The following is a 22,009-nucleotide window of genomic DNA, read 5'->3' on the forward strand; positions in this document are numbered from 1 at the left end:
CACAGACAAGCACATGGTGCACAAAAAGACAAGCAGACAAACACATACACACATAAATAATAAAAAGAATTAAAAAGGTAAAATGTTGTCATTAGTTACAGTGATGGTTATTCAACCTAATGCATACCACACCCATACACACTAAGTTGGTGAGTTTGAGCCAGATGTTGAGGCTGGAAGGGCAAGAGTTGGAGGCCGACCTGGAGTATACAGTAAGACCACATCTGGAAGCCTATTTAATATCTTAGTTGTAAAAGCATCAGCTCTTATGAAAGGCAGTCAACAGTACTCAAACATTCTCTCAGACACACTAGGAGGATGGGGTTTTATTTATTGTAATTGTCAGGAAGACCATAGGAAAAGTCCCCCAGTAAATATTCTTCACTTCTCTTTACTGCTTTTGTAATTGACAAATGGCAGAGTCTTTACTTCATTTCATAACATGTAACTGGCCACTCCTTGCTAGGAATGGGAGGGTAAGAGGACCCGTTCAACAAAGCATTTCAAGAGAAGCTAAAGTCTTACGCCGAGTGTGCGGTGACATATTCTCACCACCCCAGCAATCTAGAGATGAAGGCAGGAGTATTGGCGGTGTACAAAGTCCAGGCCAGCAAGGGCTGAATTATCAAGATCCTATGTCAAGCTGGGCAGTGGTGGCATACACCTTCAATCCCAGCACTCAGGAGGCAGAGGCAGGCGGATCTCTAAGAGTTTGAGGCCAGCCTGGTCTACAAGAGCTAGTTCCAGGACAGACTCCAAAGCTACAGAGAAACCCTGTCTCAAAAAACCAAAAAAAGAAAAAAAAAGATCCTATGTCAAAAAGACTGGTGCATTTTAAATCATGTGCTGGGCACACTCTCTAATCCCAACACTGGAGGCAGGGGAGGGCTGCAAGCCCAAGGCCAGCCTGGGCTACAGTGAGACTCTATCCCAAAGCAGCTGTCTCAGCATCCTCACTCCCTATTTGGAAGTCAGTCCCAGATCCACACGTGGAGTGGCACCTGCTTCCTGTTCCTAGGCAGTGAAACACACTCCACAGCCACAAGAATCCTGAGCGACACGTGGCGACCAAGGCAGGATCCCCCAGGAGGAGGAGGACGAGGGAGACGTGGCTGTAAGGATCCAAGGACGGTAGGTGGACAAACACCTTGGGAGGGCTGAACTGAGATAGGAATCCATCAGCCCTCCGGCTTTAAACCGCTAGGATCCGCCAGACTAACAGTGTTGATGTTTTCCCTTTCCACACTCAGCATCACCCAACAGTTACGACACCGACAGGCAGCCACTTGAACCAGCTCTGCCATGTGACCAGCTGTGCTTCCTAGAGACATGGGCCTCATCAAATACTTCGGTAGTCAGAGCCTCGGGCCACAATGGCAGCAGCGTCCCACTCCACAGTGAAGAATGAGATGGCGCCACAAAACCCAAATATCACCATGACCAGGAGCTGCCAGTGCAGGAGGAGGTAGTTGCTGTAGAAGAAAGCCACAGCTGCGCAGATCGACTGGAACGAGAAAGATAAATCAGCACGTGGGCCCAGGGCCTCAGCAGCTCCAGTCAGCCTGCTGCTTCTGCCCCAAAGAACACCTGTGACGGGCAAGTGCCCATGGAGACGGACTTCACTGGTCACCGTTCACAGCTGTGGAGCTACAGTGACTCGATAAAGAGCACAGGAGGGTAGAGTCTGTGGTGAGAGAATGGAACCCGGTACCCAAGGAGGGACGTCTTTCACCTGCGTGCAGAGACCAGAATCAAAATCGCTTCCCCAGCTGGGTATAGTGGCGCAGGCCTTTAACACCAGCATTTGAGAGGCAGAGGCAGGTGGGTCTCTGTGAGTTTGAGGCCAGCCTGGTCTACAGGGCAGCCAGGGCAGCCAGGACTGTTACAGAGCAACCCTGTCTCGAAAAAACAAAACAAAACAACTCTTACCCAGCCAAGGCCCCTGCACCCTACAATCCTCTTTGTAATGGCCAACTTTCACTTAAACCCAGGGGAGAAGTGACCAACGAGTGAAGGGACAGGACTGCAGGGTGACCCAGAGGTTACCTGGACAAACTTAAAGACGGCGAAGGCTGGCGCACTGTCTTCTGAGTAGAGAAAACCCAAAATGCTAAGCAGTTGGGTGTTGAAGCAGCTGTCTCCCAGGCCCAGCAGAAAACTGCAGAGAATGGCAACTTCTTTGCTGAGGAGAAGACAGACTCACAGGTTAGGGCGTGCAGCTTCAACAAAGGACTGGAGTCTGCCTTCCAGAACCCACTTCCAGTGGCTTACCACCACTGGCCACTCCAGCACCGGGATCTGAGGCCCTCTTTTGAACTCCACAAGCATCTGAACTTAAACATGAACTGCCTCCCACATATACATAGAATTTAAATAAAAAATATGCCAAGCACATGCTTTTAATCCCAGAACTCAGGAGGCAGAGTCAGGCGGACCTCTGGGCGTCCAAGGCTATCCTGGTCTACACAGTGAGTTCCAGGACAGTCAGAATTATGCAGGGTCTCTACCCTGTCTCAGAAAACCAAATAAGATAAAAAAGATAAAATAAAAATGAATCTCTCTAAAATAAATTTAAGGTGTAGCACCAATATTTAGTTCACCAGAATATAGAAACACTGCTCCCAACAAAAGCAGTTTGTACTCGTCTCCTCCTCAGAGCTAAGGTCCCGAGTGTGTACATGTAACCCCAAAAAGAACAAATAAATACTAACTTTTCTAAGGGCTTTTCTATGGTATTGGGAATTAAACCTGGGGTCTTCCAAACTCCAGGCCAACATTTCACACTCAACAGTGTTACGAATCCAGCCCACCTACTAGACATTGTACAGTAGGAAATTATGCTTAACCGCACAGACCTTGCAATCCAGCAAACTCTGGTCTACTCTCTGCAAAACAAATACTGTCTTTGGGCTTGGCTCCCTTGGGTTGTGCCTTTCTCCACAGACACTGCATTGATAATGAATCACAAATCAAAGCAAAAGCAGGCCGCTCGGGTGGGCGTTGGGGTCTGAGTTCCTCTTTGCCCCTCCTCTAACACTGGACCAGCTCACTGCTCAAAGAGCAGAGAACAGAATTCTGATCAGACTCTTCTGCACTCCTGCACAGAGCAAGGGAGGCTCCAGTAGGTTAAAAGCAACCACTGCAAAACTCCCTTGGGACCCTCCATCCCCACTTGACCGATGACCTTAGAAAGTTGACAGACTCTGAGGAGAGCTAGCGCTCCACTTCCAAACCTCCAGCATTCACTCCTCCTGCCCACCCTGAGCCATTCAGAAAATGGCAGCCACTCTACCTGGGTGTGATGTACGCGCTGCTGTCAGTTCCTTCCACGGGGGCAATGGGCGCATCTGCCGGCATGTTGAGAAAGATCAAGTAAAAGGCTACAAAGTGCACCAGGGTGCCCAGCAGCACGACTGGATTTCTGCCAAAGCGATTATTCTTGCTCAGCAGGCCGAAGAGGCTTCCACCTGTAGATTAAGACACAAGAACGCTTCAAAGGTCTCCACCCATCACAGAACCAGTCACAGGTTAGACTGAGGGGCCAGGGAATGAACTCTCAGCTGTCCAATACCTGCCCCAAACAGTCTCCAAAGTCAAACGGCAGTTACAGTATCTAGAATAACTTCCTTTGCATTCTAACTAATCAGAGAATCAAAGGGCACAACTCATCAACTACACAGTTGTTTGAGACCATGTCTCAGGTAGCCTAGACCTAGGGCTGCTGCTTCTGCCTCCACCTCCCCAGTGGTGAGATTAGGGACGCAGGCCACAAAGCTCGTCCAGGAGCCATGACTGGCAGCAGTCACCAAGAAGCTGCAGAGTACCAGAAGCGCACGGAGGGGCAACGAAGGCTTTCAGGAGGGTGAGTGCTAAGGCTGCTGTCATGACCCTTCAGCCCAGTGACTGAGGAGACTAAGGGGGAAGAAGGAAACATTCAAGGCTTGCCTCAATTACAGTGAGTTCAAAGACAGCCTGGGCAACTTTGTCAGATTCTGTCTCAGAGTTTTAAAAACAAGTGGGGTAAGCAGCGAGCTCAGTGGTGGAGTGCTTGGTCTCATATGTGCAAGACTCCAGGTTTAATTCTGACCATAAAAAGAAATTTAAAAACTTGGCAGTTTTTAGGGGCTGGAGAGATGGCTCAGAGGTTAAGAGCATTGCCGGCTCTTCCAAAGGTCCTGGCTCTTCCAAAGGTCCTGAGTTCAATTCCCAGCAACCACATGGTGGCTCACAACCATCTGTAATGGGGTCTGGTGCCCTCTTCTAGCCTGCAGGCATATACACAGACAGAATATTGTATACACAATAAATAAATAAATAATAAATATTTAAAAAAAAAAAACTTGGCAGTTTTTAAATGTAAGCTGGGCAGTGGTGGCGCATGCCTTTAATCGAGGCTAGCCTATGCTACATGGTGAGTTCCAGATCAGCCAACAGCTACACAGCAGCAAGGTCATCTCAGAAAAAAAAAGAAAAAAAAAAAGGTAATATTCTGTAGCATAGTGGGGGGGTAACTATGGTTAATGACAATTATCTGTAGGTTGCAAAACCAGTAGTAGAAAGGATTTGGAAAGTTTCATAACACAAGCAATGATAAATACTTGAGGTGATGAAGTACACATTACCCTGATCTGGGATCTGGTTGTCACACAATGAGATGCCACACTGTACCCCAGCCCCTGGTGCCCTCATGGCTAACAGTCCCTCTGGAAAGCAGCTTGGGGTCCCTAGTGCCTGCTAACCTGCATTATTATTATTATTATTATTATTATTATTATTATTATTATTATTCCTTCTTCTCCTTCTTCTTTTTGGTTTTTCGAGACAGGGTTTCTCTGTGGCTTTGGAGCCTGTCCTGGAACTAGCTCTGTAGACCAGGCTGGCCTCGAACTCATAGAGATCCACCTGCCTCTGCCTCCCAAGTGCTGGGATTAAAGACGTGCACCACCACGGCCTGGCGCTGCATTCTTCTTAATGAATAGAGCACACAGCATTTCCCATATCTGTGAGCTGTCTCTAACCCTGAATTTGAAGCCAAATGAGGTAGGGTGGCTCAGGGACCACCAGGCTAGGCTAGTCTGAAGTGGGGGTAACCTGCGGGGCTGTCACAGGCACTTAGGAAGGGCTTCTGCCCACAGGAACTGAAGGCAGGGGAAAGCCTGGCCCCGCCTTTACTTTCTGGCGGTCTCTGCTGTCCTGCCCTCTGGGTCCTCTCTGACTTAGCTCTGCACACATGTTAACCACGAAGAGAGTCTGTGAGAATGGATGGTATCCAGGCTGTCTCACCCCACTTTGAGACTGAAAGCACAAAAGTACAAGTCCTGAGGTACCTCACTGTCAGTGTCCTAGTCCAGACTCCACAAAGGTGCCAGCAGGGTCTCCAGCCACCCACCTCACCACCTGTTCCCTGTGGTGACATCACCCTGAGCAGGAGTGATGAGCTTTCAGGGAGAGCCAGACTGTCCCTTCCAGCAACGAGGAGTTCTTTGAAGTACCTTGCAGAACCAGAACTGGAACAGCTGACCGTGCTGTAACCAAGGCTGCCTAACTGCACACCTCCTGCCCAGGCCCCATCACCACCCCAGCAACAAAGAGGGCAGGAAAGACTGTAAGGGGCAGGGATGTGAAAGGGGGGCACAACAGCTCCCAGCTACCCAAGAAATCGTGAGCGACCCTGTCTCAAAGAAACAGATGGGGAATGACAGAGGACTCTACCCTCTACTGGCCTGTGTGTGCACGCTGCATACACACAAATAAGTCAGTTAAACAGATGGGGAATGACAGAGGACTCTACCCTCTACTGGCCTGTGTGTGCACGCTGCATACACACACAAATAAGTCAGTCAAAAGAAAATAGTGATGACAGAAAAATAAAATATACATTTAGATAAAGTAAGTAGGAAAAAAACCCTCAAGGACAGAGATGTCTATCTTTATTATAAATTATAACAAAATAGTTTTCTTTTTCTTTCTTTCTTTTTGAGACAAGGTCTTAAGCAGCCCAAGCTGACCCCAAACTCACTATAGAGCCAAGGATGACCCTGAATTCCTCTATCATCTTACATGGCTCTTCTTCCTCTTTTTTTTCTTTTTCTTTTTTGGTTTTCCGAGACAGGGTTTCTCTGTAGCTTTGGGGCCTGTCCTGGAACTAGTTCTTGTAGACCAGGCTGGCCTCAAACTCATAGAGATCCGCCTGCCTCTGCTTCCCGAGTGCTGGGATTAAAGTGTTTAACTGACTTATTTGTGTGTATATGTGGTGTGCACACACAGGCCAGTAGAGGGTAGAGTCCTCTGTCATTCCCCATCTGTTTCTTTGAGACAGGGTCGCTCACGATTTCTTGGGTAGCTGGGAGCTGCTGTGCCCCCTTTCACATCCCTGCCCCTCACAGTCTTTCCTGCCCTCTTTGTTGCTGGGGTAGTGGTGGGGCCTGGGCAGGAGGTGTGCAGTTAGGCAGCCTTGGCCACAGCGCGGTCAGCTGTTCCAGTTCTGGTTCTGCGAGGTACTTCAAAGAAGGCCACCACTACCTGGCCTTCTTCCTCCTTTAAATTGAAATAGGGTCTCTTTTTACTGCCCAGACTAAGACTAATCTTGAACTCCTACAGAACCAGCTTTCCAGTCTAACTTTGAAAAAAGGCCTTTTTGTTTTTGTTTTTTATTTTTGAGACAGGGTTTTACAGCCTTGACTGTCCTGGAACTATTTCTGTAGACCAGGCTGGCCTCAAACTCACAGAGATCCACCTGCCTTTGCCTCTCAAGTGCTGGAATTAAAGGTGTATGCCACCACTACCCAGAGAATAAAAGGTTTTTAAAGTAAAAAGTAAAATGCAAACCAACCTACCTAAAATTTCTCCAATGCCGATGAAAATTCCAGAGAGTCCAATGAGGCTTTTCTCTTCTGTCCCAAATTTGTTTACAGCCCCAATACAGGTCCCGTACACCCCCGAGAAGAACGTCAGCTCCAGACCTCAGGGGAGAGAAAACCAGCTTTAACCAGTTCCACAGCTGCTGTCTCCTTTCCTGACTTCTGCCTGCACCCAGTAGCTGAGCTCGACACAGAAACCAAAACTCAGAGACTAAAATGCGTCCCAGGTGGGCAGCTTTATGCTGTGTAAATGAACAGACAGTGCTCTCCGAAAGCCTACCTGAAACTCAGCTCCCCACACGGTGGCTTTGTAGGCACAGCCTCAGGTGATGGGCGCAGAGGATGGGTCCCTCATGATGGGTGCTTGCTTCCTGCTCTCTGCCAGCCCCGTGACCACACAGCGGGAGGACAGCTAGAAGAACCCTCCCCAGAACCTGACAGTGCTGACACCTGCGCTGGTTTCCTAGGTGCCTAACTGCGTAAATCAGTGTGGTTTGCAGCTGCTGGGGTTTTGAGACAAGGTCTCACTATGTAGCTAAGGTTGGCCTGGAACTTGCATCTTTCTGCCAGTAGGTGCCATGTCCAGAGAGGCCAGAAGAGAGTGCAGGATCCACTAGACCTGGACTTACATATGGGTGCTGAGAACCAAACCTGATCCCTAGGAGAGCAACAAATGCTCCATACTGCCAACCCACCTTTCCAGCCTGTTTTGGGGTTGCCCTCCACTCCCACCCCAATGGTAGAGATCCAACCCACGGCCCTGAACTTGCTAGGCAAATGCTCTGCCACTTAATTACGCAATTACATCCCCAGTCAAACCTCAACTTCTTTTTTCTTTTTCTCTTTCTTTTCTGATCCTCTCACACTGAATTAGGGTTGGCCCTGTGATTGGCTGTCACCAACAGAGTGAAGCCGAAGTGATACAAGGGCCTTTAGCCACTATGCCGCTGGCTCTCCTGTCAATCACTCAGAGGGCTGTGCCGAGTCCCGACGCTACAGGAAGGGGAGACTGGTTGATAGAATATGATTCAGTCTTCCGTCAGACACCAGGAAGGTACCGGATATGTAAACAAAACTGTCTCAGAGGCTCTGGCCACCACTGCCCTCTGAGAGCCGCCTCAGGAGGTGTCGCAGGCTAGCACGGGGCAGTCAGAGCAGAGCAGAAGCAATACCGAGCTATTGTTTTAGTCAGAACACAGCGACAGAGTGGAAAGAGTGGCTGTACCTGTGTAGGCAGTCGTAATGCTCAGAAGGAGCATCTCCTTGGTGACACACAACTTCAGAGACTTTTCTGAAGGAGAAAAATTGGACAGACTTAGATTTTAAGTGGGAGCCAAAAGTTTTAAAAACCATTTCCTTCAGCCAGAACATTCTTCTCATCACTGAAGCCAGTAAACAAAGAACCTAAATTTTCAGATTAAAATGCATGAGGCATGAACTAAGTCTGCCCTGTAAATAGAATGTTTATTTCAAGGGCTTAAATATGTTCTGGAGACACACTGTCCTCAATGCGTTTTTAGCTCTTAATAACCAGAAGGGAGGGGAAAGAAACCAGAACAACACGAGACAATAAAACACTTGAGCAGACACTACAGACAGGCTACAACAGGGAGTCAGTAAGCAGAGTACTTGGGTCAGAACCACCTGGAGTGTCCTGACCCACAGAGACAGACTGCAGACCGGGGCTTCCCTGCCCTGGGGTTTGCAGACAACTTGATGTCTGCCTCTGCACAGAGCAGTTTGGATGAGATCTAAGGGGAGAATGCATTTCTAAAAATGCCTACCACCCAAGACAGGGGCTCATGCTGGCTTAGGCTATCGTGGAACTTCCTATGCAGTCTAAGGGGGTCCGCAACAAGTCAGTCCTCCTGTCGCTGTCTTGAGCGTCAGGCTTACAGACCTAGGTTGCCATGCCTGCCAAGTTTCATCTGAATTTTCCACTTATTTATTTTAGGCAGAATCTCAGGCTAGCCTTGAACTCCTCAGTAGCTGAGGATGACAGCTGATCCCCCTGTCCCTCAAGTATTGGAATTACAGAGCCAAAATGGAAGGATCCATAGGTTTCATGCAAGCCTGAGCTACATAGTGAAAATCAATGTTAAACAAAACAAAACAACCAGTTGCTAAATTGCTGCTTCTGTGAGTTTCACTTTAGTCCTCTGACCCCTGACCATAGTGGATCTTCTGGCAGACAAGTTCCAAGACTCCACACCGGAAAGCCCAAGTCTCAAAGGTGGCAACCTCACATTTTAGTCAGGGAACCTTGCTATAACCTATTTACTTATAGCCAAACCCCAATTTGTAATTATGAATGCATCTCCCCAACACAGGCGAAACAGCTCTAATGACAGAGCACCCATGTCCGAGGTCCTTCCTAAAAGCAGGCCCTGTGCCATCTGAGCCAGGCCACAGCTGATGAGATCAAGAATTTCCACTCTGACAAAAGGGACCTAACAACTCATAAATCCCCACGGGCCACAGGCACTGGGAAGTCCTGAGAGCTGATGGCATACAGCAGACTGCTCACGGGGAGTAACTGCCTTAGCAAGGGTCTCTCCTGGGAAGCAGAGAAGCTGAGAGGTTGTGGGGTAATGCTCTTGTACACTGTAAAGATTTGTCACTCACATAGGTTTAATAAAACGCTGACTGGCCAGTAGCCAGGCAGGAAGTATAGGCAGGGTAACCAGACTAGGAGAATTCTGGAAAGAAGAAAGGCTGAGAATCAGTCACCAGCCAGATGCAGAGAAAGCAAGATGAGAATGCCTCAGTGATAGGTACCAAGCCATATGGCTAAACATAGACAAGAATTATGGGTTAATTTAAGTTGTAAGAGCTAGTTAATAATATGCCTGAGCTAATAGGTCAAACAGTTTATAATTAATGTAAGCCTCTGTGTGTTTCTTTGGGACTGAAGGGCTGTGGGACTGGATGGGACAGAAACTTCTGTCTATACTGGGCAGAAGCTGGAGTGTCAGAAGTCTGCCTGAGTCTGAGGGAATACTCGACTCCGTGTGAATCACTGACTTTACCTGTTGAGTCTGTCCAGGTGCAAATCCACTCCAGCCACCTACTGACCATCTGGTTGACCTTCGGTGGAACTGTCCAGTCAGTAAGATGTCACTGGTTTGTAAAAGTTCCAGCCTGGACACCGATAATCACATGTTCCCAGTTGCTAACCACTAAGCTGCCCACTCCGAATCTCAGGAGCGAGGAGTGCTCCCATCTCCATCTTATGGCCATCAGATAAAACTTCCCCTGTGATCCACGAGCTGTTTGGTTACTTGTGAACAGCTCTGAGTGGACTCGTCCAGGTCCTTGGAAACCCCAGCTTTCTTCTCTGGAACAGAAGTGTCAACCACTGCCTACTACGGAACCCTCAGAACCACTGGTGAGCATGGCAGCAAGGTACCAAACAGAAAGTTTACCAGAGTCTGTGGCCCGAGGAAAAGGCTCAGTGAGCAAGTGTGGCTGCTCTTACCAGCCCCCAGTCCTTGGAGTCATGGCTCTGCTCCAAGGAGCAGCCTGTGGTTTGCTCTCAACTCCCAATGTCAACAGAGTCCCTACACCTGAGGCCTCTCCCCAGCACCCCCGCCCCCACCTCCTTAGGTGGGCAGCAGCGTCATTCACCCTCACAGCCCCATGTTACAGAGACACTGGTGGGAAGATGATATATTCTAGAAGTGTATACCTGGAAGACAGAAGACACTGGGGACGTCAGCCCAGAGTTACCCAGGAAAGGGGGAGGCAAATGCTGGAGGTGTTCCCAACAGCTCCGCATTTCAGACAGAGAATACTTACTAAATGCATCCACTGCCTTTGTCACGTTGTTCTGGGCAGACCTGGGAAGATAAAATAAGACTGTTTTCCCCCGGAAACCACAAAGAGAACAAAGCAGCACCCGCTCAGCGGCCACCCCATGCCCAGCGGCCACCCCGCTTTCGTCTAGACTGGTAAATCATGGCCTCAGCTGGGTTTGGTGGCACACACACTCGCACACTCCCTTAATTTCACTGCTTCAGAGTCACAGGCAGGGGGATCTTGGGGAGTTCCAGGCCAGTAACAGTTATACAGTAAAACTGAGACCCTGTCTCAAACCAAACCACACCTCTGCTCTATGTGGTGACCAGTGACCGTCAGTGTTCTCTGCTATGAGGGCCCCGTCTCGGCCCTGGTCTTCAGGCTGCTCATCACGATTCCCGGAACCTCCTCATTCTGAACAACAGGACAGGATTGTCTCCTAACGAACTTACACACACTCACTCGTCTGCCTCCTTTTGGAAAATGACACTCGGGTAACACAGAAAAGCTTTGCTGCTTTTTATACACAAGTATTGTTCACCCTTGAAAGGTCTTGCTAACAACTAGGGTCAAATCCAGGCTTTGTGCACACACGCCAACCTCTACCCCAGCCCAGAAACAAATTCTTAATCTTGCTGTTTCCAAACTTTCGGAGAGAATCTGAGAAATCCATTTCCCATTACTCTTCTCATGTAGACAGGAAGCCTTCCATCATTCAAATTCTTTAAAATCATGACTATCTGGGGCTGGCAAGATGGCTCAGTGGGCAAGAGCACTCGACACCAAGTCTAACGACTGGACTCTGTGGGACCGACAATGGCGGAAAGAACTGACTCCTGAAAGTGTCCTCTGACACGTATGTCCTATGTCATGATACACAACTGCTTACATAGACACACATGTATTAAAAATTAAAGCAAGGGGCTAAATAGATGACTTGGTGGCTAAAACCAGCGGCTGCTCTCCCAGAGGACCCGGGCTCTAGTCCCTGTATCCACACGGTGACTCACAGCCATGTATAACTCCAATTCCAGAAGAACCAATGCCCTCTCTGGCCTCTAAGGGCACTGGGCACAAAGGTAGTTAAGATACACATATAGGCAAGACATCCATACACATGAAATATAACATTTTTTTTTAAATTTAAAAATAAAATTAGTAAAGTCTCCCCGACATAAAGATAAAAACATGACTGCCCCGGGTCCCGCGGTTAGAACTGTCTGGGGATCCCTTACAGGTGTATGACTTCTACCACCTCTGAAACTAAGCCCAGTAAGAGCAGAGGCTTGCCCTCTGCTAGGGCTGGCACACGGTCAGCACTTTTTGCCAAACAAAGGCGCAGAAGTTCAGGATGAGAGAACGCTGATCAGGCCGAGCAGCCCTCCTGAGAACTATGCTTTACCGCAGGTGCAGTGCGCCCCTCGCCAATCTGCTGACTAACACTATGACACAGCGCTGAGAACCCGATCCCAGGGCGTGCTCACAGTACGTCAGCCTCGTTCGGAGACAGCGTCTTACGGCTCATGGTCATACAGCAGCCCGTCACTAACAGACCCATCAAGAGGAGCGTGACTGTGTGTATGTAACACATCCTCAGCCCAAGGACTCCTCTCCATCACTTTAAATACTCTCAGTAAGTTTTCTTTTTCTTTTATGTGCAATGGAGTTTTGCCATGGATGTGGGGTTCCTTGGAACTGGAGCTACAGTTGTGAGCTGCCATGTGGGTGCTGGGAATTGAACTTGGATCCTGTGGAAGACCAGTGAACGCTCTTAATCACTGAGCTATCTCTCCACTCCCTCAGTGCAAGCTTTCAACTGCAGTTTTATGCGTTGCTTGTTTATTAGAAAGGTAATGCAGAAGCAGGGCATAGTGGCACACACCTTTAATTTAATCCCAGCACTAGGGAGGCAAAGGCAGTTCAGTCTCTGAGTTAGAGGCCAGCCTGGTCTACACAGTGAGTTCCAGGACAGCTAGGACTACATAGTGAGACCCTGTCTCAAAAAAAAAAAAAAAACCAAAAACAAAAACAAAAAAGATGACAGACAGACAGATAGAAAGATATATAAATAAGGCAACATAGAATGCTCAGTGCAAAAGTTTTAACAATGGATAAAAAGATGTAAGAAAAATCTCCATATTTTGTCAAGTCTTTAATTCCCACCCCCTCGAATCTAAATGACACTACAGACAAATCACCTATGATTTTTGGTTTGTATGGCTTTTGAAACAAGTGTTATATAGCCCAGGATGGCTTTGAACTTGATGCGCAGTAGAGAGTAACCTTCAATTCCTAATCCTCCTGCCTCCAGCCCCCAAGTGCCGGGATTACAGCCACGTGCCACGATGCTTGGTGACCTTCCATACCTGAAATAATGTCACTACTGAGATTCGCTGAGGTGACTGGGTTGCTGGCCCTCACTTGTGATCCCAACAGCAGAAGGCTGATGCAGGAGGATCTCGAGCTCAGGCTAGCCTAAGCTATGTAGTGAGAGCCCATCTCAAAATCAGAAAGAACTGTACTCAGGTAATTACAGTACTGGAAATCTCCAAGCACAGCCCTGGGGAGCTGGGGAGCTGGACCACTGCACAGGACTGAAGGTGTCTGCCTGGCCTTGCATGGAGAGACTTCTGACCAGAGTGGGAAACCGTGGCCTAAAAACAGGACATGACTTTTGCTTCTGTGAGGGTCCCCGCAGCTGTGGAAGGACTTAAATCTCTGGGGAACCTTTCGTGGCCTCTCTTCCAGTCTTTCCCTTCTCTGTCCTCCATGGCTCTCCTTCATCTCTGCTTGAAACCCCCATGTCTGTCTGTCAGGGAGCACCATGTGTTAGTTGTGGTAAACAGTCTAACGTCCCTAGACCCCAGGTGCTCACAATCTACTCTAACACGAAGAAGAACATCCCAGGTGTCTTACTCAGGGGCTTCCATGTCCTGGTCATCGCAAGACTCTTCTTCTCCAAAGACATTCTCAGGGTCTGGTTTCCGAATGAGAAAGAAGAGAACTGTCCCCACGAGGCTTATCACTGTCAGGGCAATGAACACCGTCCTCCGGTCGTTCTCTAGGGACAAGAGGAGAGAGTGGACAGCAATGCCAGTTAGCACCACACCCACCAGTTGTTGCCAAGCAGCCCAACATTCCCTCACGACATTTTTAAGGCGCCAGTAGAAATTTAGGAAGAAATAGCCACGCCCACCTTCATCTTTCAGCTAGTGAAATACTAACAAGCCGAAGAAGCAACAGCACAAGAACAGAGCCGGCTCACTGAAGGAGGGCACAGACCCAACCACGGAACACTCACAAACCCTCGGGAGCCTGGCAAGCCTGCTCACGCTCAGCACAACCTTCCCACTGACTTGGAGGCGCCCCACAAAGCACAGCCTTACACTCTGACCTTCACTTAATAAATGTGAGGCAAAAGCTTTTGAAAAATCAAGATTATCTGGAGGAACCTCAGGGTGCTAAAGTTCACTGGAATGACAGAGCGGTGACGGGCATTTCTGTAGGACTGCTTGCTGCTCCTCTTTCAAAACCATGCCAATAAAGCAACGTGAATAAGACCAACCTGAAATCTGAGTCTTCCCTTGCCAGGCAAAATATATGTAGAGATTTCCAAAGAACAAGCTGTGGGGAAGAAAAGGAGAAGATGGAGGGGAATCACTGGAATTCTTGGAGGGGGTTAAGATTTCTTTTTTATTTACTTGAAACAGGGTCTCTGGCTGGCCTGGAACCCAGAGGTCTACCTGCCTCTGCCTCCCAGTGCTGCCATTAAAGACGTGGGCAACTGTGCCCAGCTCAAACTTAGGGCTTGTCAAACATCACCCGCGTTATTTCAAGAGGGGAAAGAGGATAGTGTCGGGTGGGGGGGATGATTTTGTAAAGAACCTACCTGCCCTACCTCACTTAACAGTGTCAATGCCACCTGACTTCTGAGCCATCAGCTGACCCAGACGCAGGCGACAGCAAGCTGACTCTGCACCGCCCTAAAGGATTGACTCACTCTGACACTTGTGACTTACTGGGACTTTTGGAGAAAACTGGAAACAAACTTATGCTACTTTTAAAACCCTAAAATTGAAGGACTTTGTGACTAAACCTGTGACTGAAATACCCACCTCCAGCTGTTTGTTTGACAGACTTTCCTGAGGATGGCCACTCACTAGTTCTCCTGTTTCTTAATCTCTAGCTCCCTAAGACTAAACTTCTGCACCAGGTGTGGTGGGTGCACCCACAGTCTCAGCTACTTGGGAGGCTTGAAGCAAAATAATCACACTGAGAGTAGAGCTGCTCAAGGCCAGCCTTGTGAGACTCACACACACCGATCACCACCATCAACTAAACAGTCAAGCTTAAGTCTTATGAAAAACCAAAATTCTGTTCTAAGAATTGTATTCTGCTGAGTTGTTTGTATATGGAGGAGGTATGACAGGGCTACAGTGCACAAGCCGGGCACCCTGCCAGAGGAGTTGTTCTCTCCTCCTGCCATGTGGGCCTAGGATGGAACTCAAGTCAGCAGGTCTGGTAGAAAGAGATTTTATCCACAGCCACCCAGGAGCTCCAGGCTGGCCTTGAACTTGCTGCAGTCTTCCTGCCTCTACTCCTGAGTGATGGAATCACAGGTCTATGCCACTATTCCAAGCTCTCCCGGGTATACTCGTGAGACCCAAAGGTCCTAGGCAGAACGACGATTGGTGCTGCCTTTTCCTTAGGAAGAGCCACCATGCTGTATCGTTCAGAAGCAGGACCACTCTTCTCCCTTCTGAACTTGGTGGATTTATTAATAGCTATCTGGGCGGAGCAGCTTGGCAGGAAGGACGTGGCTAACGGGCTCCAGATAACCATATTTACACGGGTTAACTTTCAGGCTCTATTTTCTCATCTGTAGCAAACAGATAATACCTCCTAAATTTCTGTGAAGATAACATGAAATTAAACTAATAATCCAAAAGGCCTAAAGTACAGAGGATGCAAAATATATGGAGGCTAATATTTTGTTTGCTAATTTTAAATTTTAGTAAAATAGTTCCATGCATCTGATGTAATTAACAAACTATGAATCTGTACCCCACATAAAAAGTGCTAGATAATGATGTCATGAAGAAACCCAAGGACAGACTGAGCTCCAACAAGATTATTACCTAGACTGTAAGAGTGCCCAGAAAATCCCGCTGTTTCTCCCGATTGTGTGCTCATCGGAATTTATTGTCAGGCAATTTCCTTGTGCTGTCCAAAGCACTAAAATTCAAACCAAGAGTTCATCAGAGCAGTGAAGTCAGGCAGTTTCCCGTGCTAGCGTGTGAACAGCACCCGTGCCCCAGGAAAGCAGGCAAAGGGCGATGCTCACCAGCAGCCGCGATTCCAATGAAAACAGACGCCGTGTAGAAGGACCATGGGAAAGGCTGGATAAAAACGGCAATGTACATGCTAAAATACAACAGGTCAGTGCATTACAGTCAAACAGTACATGAAGCAGAACGCTAAGCATGCCGCCCAGGGGCCAGCTCGGAGGTTCTCAACCTTAACTTCAAACTGGAAAGCACTTTCTTGATTTAGGCTTTTGGAAAGAGATGAACGTGAACTGATTTCGGGATTTTTTTTCTCCCCAGAAAAGCAGTCAAGCCCAGACCTCCGCGTGTGCTCTGCCACTGAGCCTTCTGCAACCCAGGCCACTGACGGCTATTTACCATCTCAAGCCTGGAAGTGCACACTTCCCAGGTTTGCCTCAGTTTCTGCCATGAGCTCAACACACGACGAGCTCAAGCTAGAACATTCCTTGATTTCACATAAATCTGCTCACCAACTTAACAGAAAGGAAACTTACTTCACGGAAGGCTCTTTTCAACCCTAACAGAAAGAGACTTTTGCATTCTAATTACTAACAGTCAGACAACAGCTGCTATCCACCAGATATGGAGGAACTTGGTAATACCAAACTCTGAAGGCCGAGTCAGGAGGAGCGCCAGGTCTGGACTACAGAGAGAAACTGTCTCATAAGCGTACTTCTTATCTGTGAGAAGTCCGGTGTTCCTGAGCACGGAGCAGAGCGCCGAATCCCGGAAGGACCACTCCCCACTGGATTTCCCAGATGGGCTAAAGTGCTCTAAATTAAACAACCACAGGGCAATCGGGACCACTCACCTGTAAAACAGGCCGCTGACAAACATAGAGATCTGAGGTCCTACGATGGCGACCACGGATGGAGTGATCAAATTGGACGCAGAGAACACGCCGTAGATAATTGCCAAGCTGCTCACACAGAGGACAGGAGGGGAAAAGAACAAAAACCTTAAGTAACGTCTCAAAAATTCACTTTTAGAATTTGACTTAGGGCCAGCCAGGTGGCTCATCAGGAAAAGGTACCTGGGGTCAAGTCTGATGACCTGAGTTTGATCCCAGAACCCATACTGTGGAAGGGGAGAACCAACTCCTGAAGGTGTCCTTTGACCTCCATGCTCACACCCATGTACTCATGCACAAAATAAGATGATGTAAAATTCTACTCAAAACATGTAGATTTTATAACTTTGCAAAAAATTCCATAGGCTTTATCCAGAATATATATTTATATCTTTAAAGATCACATTAAAGTTCTCAGTTATGTAACATAAATACATATTTACTTTATAAATATATTAGTTATTGATAGATGGATAGAGTTTTTGTTGAGACAAGGTCCTACTATGTAGCCCTGGCTGGCTTGAAACTCACTGCATAGCGCAGCCCAGGCTGAATTTGAACTCATGGCAATCCTGCCACAGTCTCCCAAGAGCTAGTATTACAGGCATGCAATGGGACACTGGCTGGTTTTGGTTGTTATGACAGGGTCTCCAAATCTTTTTTTTTTTTTTTAATTTTTGAGACAGGGTTTCTCTGTAGCTTTGGAGCCTGTCCTGGAACTAGCTCTTGTAGACTAGGCTGGCCTCGAACTCACAGAGATCTGCCTGCCTCTGCCTCCCGAGTGCTGGGATTAAAGACCTGCGTCACTACTGCCCGGCCTTCAGGGTCTCCAAATCTTATCCCTAGCTTGTCTCAAACCTGCAGCAATACTCCTGCCTGTCTGTCCCACGACACTGTTGAGATTCCAGGCATGTGCCACCACATCTGTCTTATATTAAATATTTTATCACGTTTCTTTCCGCCAGCTTGCCTGTAACATGATTCCAGGTACTGGTTTTCACAGGGAATGCTAACATTAGCACTGTGCCAAGGACTTTACGGTCATTTCCTCTTGTAAGTCTAGATGCTGTGGAAAGAAGGTATCACTGCACAGCCTCACTTCATGGAAAGCAGAACTCCACGGAATAGGTTGCCTCAGTTCAACCATCGTTAGGGGAGATCTGCTCCAGGGGTCTAGGCCAAGAAGTCTGTTCCACTACGACTTCCGGTAGCCAAATGACATTCCTTCGCTATAAATGACAAGCGGAGTTAGACTCTGCTTACATTAGAATTTATTTCCCTCACCTGAACATTTTTTGGTTACTCCTTAGGCCTATTAATATATGCAATTTGGTTATATGTATACATTATATAAATATGTAATTACCTATATGGACAGTTGCCATCTCACTATATAGCCAGGCCCGGCCTTGAACCCACTATTTTCCTGCTTGAGCCTCCCAAGTACTGGGATTACAGATACATACAGCATGTCTAAGAACCCTATTACATATATCTTTTCTTCTCTACACAGCTCTGGCTGTACTGAAACTTACTATATAGTAGAGGCAGGCCTTGAACTCAGAGATTCCCCCCACCTCTGGCCTCCCAAGTGCTGGAATTAAAGGCTACATCACCTTACCCGGTTAACTACACACATCTTAAACAGAGTGGCTCTAAAGCCATCTTGAGGGTCCTGATTTCATTTATTAGACAGTGCTTGAATCTGTAAATTCAGAGTAAATATTTCCTTGGTTTCCATAAGCTGCTAGGATAATAAATGTATTATTTCACAGGACAGTGGTGCGCACACCTTTAATCGCAGCACTCGGGAGGCAAAGGCAGGAGGATCTCTGTGAGTTCAAGGATAGCCTGGTCTACAGAGTGAATTCCAGGACAGGCTCCAAAGCTACACAGAGAAACCGTCAAAAAAAAAAAAAAAAAACCCAAAACAACAACAACAACTACTTTCATTTGTTCTTTAAAATACACAGAAGACATAGCACTACAAAGCTCTGACAGTACTAACCACTTCCACTTATCCTCATACCAGAATTAGATAAAAATCTAAAATAAAGAGTTTGGGGCTGAGTGGTAGTGCCACACACCTTTAATCCCGGCACTCAGGAGGCAGAGGCCAGTCTGATCTACAGGTGAGTTCCAGGATGGTCCAGGCAACCCAGAGAAACACTATCTCAAAAAGCCCCCCCCCCCAAAAAATATAAAGTTTTTTTTGTTGTTGTTGTTTTGTTTTTTAAAGAGAACCCTGAGCTAAATGAGGTGGTGCATTTGGTTAATCCTAGGACTCAGGAAGCAGAAGAGGATCTCTGTAACTTTAAGAGCAGTTATTTTTGAGTCCAACCTGGTCTACAGAACAAGTTCAAGGACAGTCAGGGCTACATACAAAAGCTTTGTCTCAAAAAAATAAAATAGATAGATTAGTATATAAATAAGTAAGGCCAGCCAGAGTTACATAGTGAGAATGTCTCTCTGAAAAAGCAAAGAAAAAGAAACATGCCCTGCTTATACACACAGACGGAAGGAGCCAGCAGGACAGACTCAGAACACTTTTAGGGAGCAGACAGACAATGCTGAGGCCTCGCTCGGCCTCTGACCCAGCTAACCACAAGAACCCCCTGCCAGTGTCCAATCTGTCTAGTATCTCAGCAGTGGGTAAAGCCAGGGTGACAGAGGCCACTGTCACCTTTCTACCTACATGGGGTGAGAGGCAGAGAGGCTCCTCTAGCCCTGGGCTGAAAGATGCTGAATTCTTGGATGTAGGTTATTGGGGAAGGGGACACGCTAAAGCCACTGAAGCCGGGCCTGGTGCTACAGGTTTCTAATCGCATCATTAGCAAGAGGATCAGAAGTTCAAGGTTATCCTGCGACACTCTGTGAGCACAAAGCCAGGCAGCTGCTAAGGCTACCTGAGAAGAGGAAGAGAATTGCATGCCCATCTCCAGCTACAAACCCAGAGGACTACAGATTGTCAGGTTTTCATTCTTTGTGCCTATGAAATTGGGCCTCGACAGCATAAAAATCCAAACGCTTATGAAGAAACTACAAGTTGAGGTCAGGTGGTGGTGTCGCAAGCCTTTAATCCCAGCTCTCAGGAGGCAGATCTCCTGAGTTCGAGGCCAGCCTGGTTGGTCTATAGGATAAGTTTCAGGGCAGCCAGGTCTACAGAGAAACCCTGTCTTGAAAAACCAACAACAACAAAAAAGTTCCACATTAAGAATGAGATTACAAAGCCATGAGGACCCAATGTTTCAACAACTACCGCACTGTTTAGGATCAGAATGTGACTGACATTATTGCATGCTTATTGAATAGGGAGTACTACGCTGTCTTTATTTCCATGATCTTAGCAAAGAAACTGGACTCATTAAAAAAAAAATCTACCATCACATTTTGGGAATTGAGGTATGACCACCATCCCTGGTCTATAATTTTTCACTGTCACATTTTAAATTTTATGTGTAAGGGTGTAGTCCTATGTGGAAGTCACGTGACAACCTCCAAGAGTTGGTTCTCTCCTTCCACCAAGTAGATTCTGGGGACTAATTTGCTTGGAGGCAAGGGTGGCCCTATCGGGCTGGTCCTCAAGTCAGAAAAAAGACAGATTTGGCACAATCACTGCTTCTCAGAGATTTGGATAAAATCAGATGTTAGAGCTCTTCATTGCTGGCTTTCCTGAAGAGATGGACGTAACTACGACATGCACAGTCAAATCATGCACACGGTACAATACCTGGTATATCCACTGCCATGAAAATCTGTGCTATTTAAGCTCCTGATGACAGTTTGCTGTGTGGAAGATAAAATAATCAACGAAGAACGCCTTGCCACCTCCCTCCCCCTCGCAAAGCCTAACTTCTCAGAACACGTTAGGATCCACAGTGCTCTCTCCCCGACGGGGAAACGGCAACCAGACAGATGTACCTGCACTAGGTTTTGGTGCCCCAACCACCCAAGCACTAAACGCAGCGTTTAACGCGGACAAGAATTAGTAATTATGGCCAATATTCAAACTCCAAGCCGCGTCTGAGTCATAAACGCCAGTGTTTAACATGAAACCAAACCAAATCATAGAGAACAAGGAAGGGTAGGTTGAAAAACAGGAGGAGCAATCTTGGCGTGGTAGCGGACATCAACGTTTATTGTCACCAACTGGAGGGCATTCTGATATAGGTATTTCAAAGGAGCGAGGACAAGTTCCAACTCACCGCCACATTTCCACAAGTTTGAAAGGCGGTGAACATAAACATAAAGGCAACTCCTAAAATAACGATGTTGAAAAGCTTTTTAGATTCCGGGGACATTTTGGCTCCGCTTGGTCGGGGATCAGCAGCGACCCAGGGCAGTCAGTCACCTCTCTTCCTCCAGCCGAACCCCCTGACAGTCCTGAGGGAAGAAACGAGATGAGAGCCAGGCAACCCAGACAGCCGATTTTCCAGTCCTCGGGAGGGAATCGCGGGCTTAGAGGAAGCTCTCCCCACCCGCACGGTCAGGACATTCCAGGGACGTGACCGAGTGGAAAGGAGACCCGGGGCCCACAACGCAGCAACTCCAAGTTCCAAAGAGTGGGGATCAGGGGCAAGGACGGGCAGCACAAGCCGCTGGGGCCCGCCCTCCCTGCCTGACTCACAGCAGATCACGAGACCGGTCAGCTGACCGCAGGGTAAGAGCAGTGCCCGCCGGGAAATGTAGTCCCTGGTGGCGGAGGCGGGGTGGTGATACGTCTGCGCACGGCGGCGAGCGCGTGTCTCGGCCCGTGGGGGGAGTGGGCCCGAGTGCCCCGAACTAAAGACCGGAACGGCGGGAAGGGGGGGGTGGGGAATCTGAGGTGGTCGGGGACACAGAGGCAAACGGGAACAGGAGCACCCCTGTGACCGAGGAGGGCTGGGCAGAAAGGCGCGTGGAGCTTGGGCATTGGCGTGGGGAGGAAGGCGGGGTCCGCCGGGCTGCGCTTCCTCTTCCTTCCTCGGCAGCGGGGTAACTCAGTGCTTTCCCCCCTCGCCCCCAGCCTCGCCGGCGGAAAGAGCATTTGGCGGGCTTTCTAACTGCCTTCGCGGGCCGCTCCCCCCTCCCCGCCGCAGTGACTGCGCGCTTTCTGCCCGCCCGCCGCGCTCTGCGCAGGCGCGCGCGGGCGGGGCGGGGCGCGCGGCCGCGACGTTACGGAACGGGACGGGACG

The 22,009-nt window shown here is 48.2% G+C and overlaps 1 protein-coding gene across 11 annotated transcripts; it reads right to left on the reverse strand.

Moving 5' to 3' along the window:
- Nucleotides 1-311: 311 nt before the first annotated feature.
- Nucleotides 312-21,800, reverse strand: Mfsd11 (major facilitator superfamily domain containing 11). 11 transcript variants are annotated; one of them, XM_038327173.2, is made up of 15 exons: nucleotides 21,314-21,455; nucleotides 21,187-21,218; nucleotides 21,041-21,093; nucleotides 20,566-20,621; nucleotides 16,797-16,904; nucleotides 16,003-16,082; nucleotides 15,797-15,893; nucleotides 14,224-14,282; nucleotides 13,575-13,719; nucleotides 10,659-10,699; nucleotides 8,086-8,151; nucleotides 6,837-6,962; nucleotides 3,293-3,467; nucleotides 2,047-2,182; nucleotides 312-1,504 (listed from the first exon to the last, which is right to left on the reverse strand). In XM_038327173.2, the coding sequence occupies exons 3-15, from the start codon at nucleotides 21,080-21,082 to the stop codon at nucleotides 1,340-1,342; spliced, it is 1,296 nt and encodes a 431-aa protein (XP_038183101.1). In that variant the 5' UTR covers nucleotides 21,083-21,093; nucleotides 21,187-21,218; nucleotides 21,314-21,455; the 3' UTR covers nucleotides 312-1,339. The 11 variants fall into 11 exon arrangements, with proteins under 11 accessions (XP_038183101.1, XP_038183099.1, XP_038183098.1 ...); XM_038327171.2 differs by lacking the exon at nucleotides 21,314-21,455 and adding an exon at nucleotides 21,463-21,800 and having other exon boundaries at nucleotides 21,041-21,218; XM_038327170.2 differs by having other exon boundaries at nucleotides 21,041-21,218.
- Between the last annotated feature and the right edge of the window lie 209 nt (nucleotides 21,801-22,009).

Source organism: Arvicola amphibius, chromosome 4 (genome assembly GCF_903992535.2).
Source record: "Arvicola amphibius chromosome 4, mArvAmp1.2, whole genome shotgun sequence".
Taxonomy (NCBI): domain Eukaryota; kingdom Metazoa; phylum Chordata; class Mammalia; order Rodentia; family Cricetidae; genus Arvicola; species Arvicola amphibius.

What these genes read in the sequence shown, in the direction of transcription:
- Mfsd11 (XM_038327171.2), bottom strand. Translation starts at nt 21,136, where the DNA reads ATGTCCCCGGAATCTAAAAAGCTTTTCAACATCGTTATTTTAGGAGTT. An exon ending in GTCAGCGGCCTGTTTTACAG is followed by an intron (nt 16,083 to 16,796) that starts GTGAGTGGTCCC and finishes GTTGTATTTTAG; the next exon opens with CATGTACATTGCCGTTTTTA. An exon ending in CATTGGAATCGCGGCTGCTG is followed by an intron (nt 15,894 to 16,002) that starts GTGAGCATCGCC and finishes TTTGAATTTTAG; the next exon opens with TGCTTTGGACAGCACAAGGA.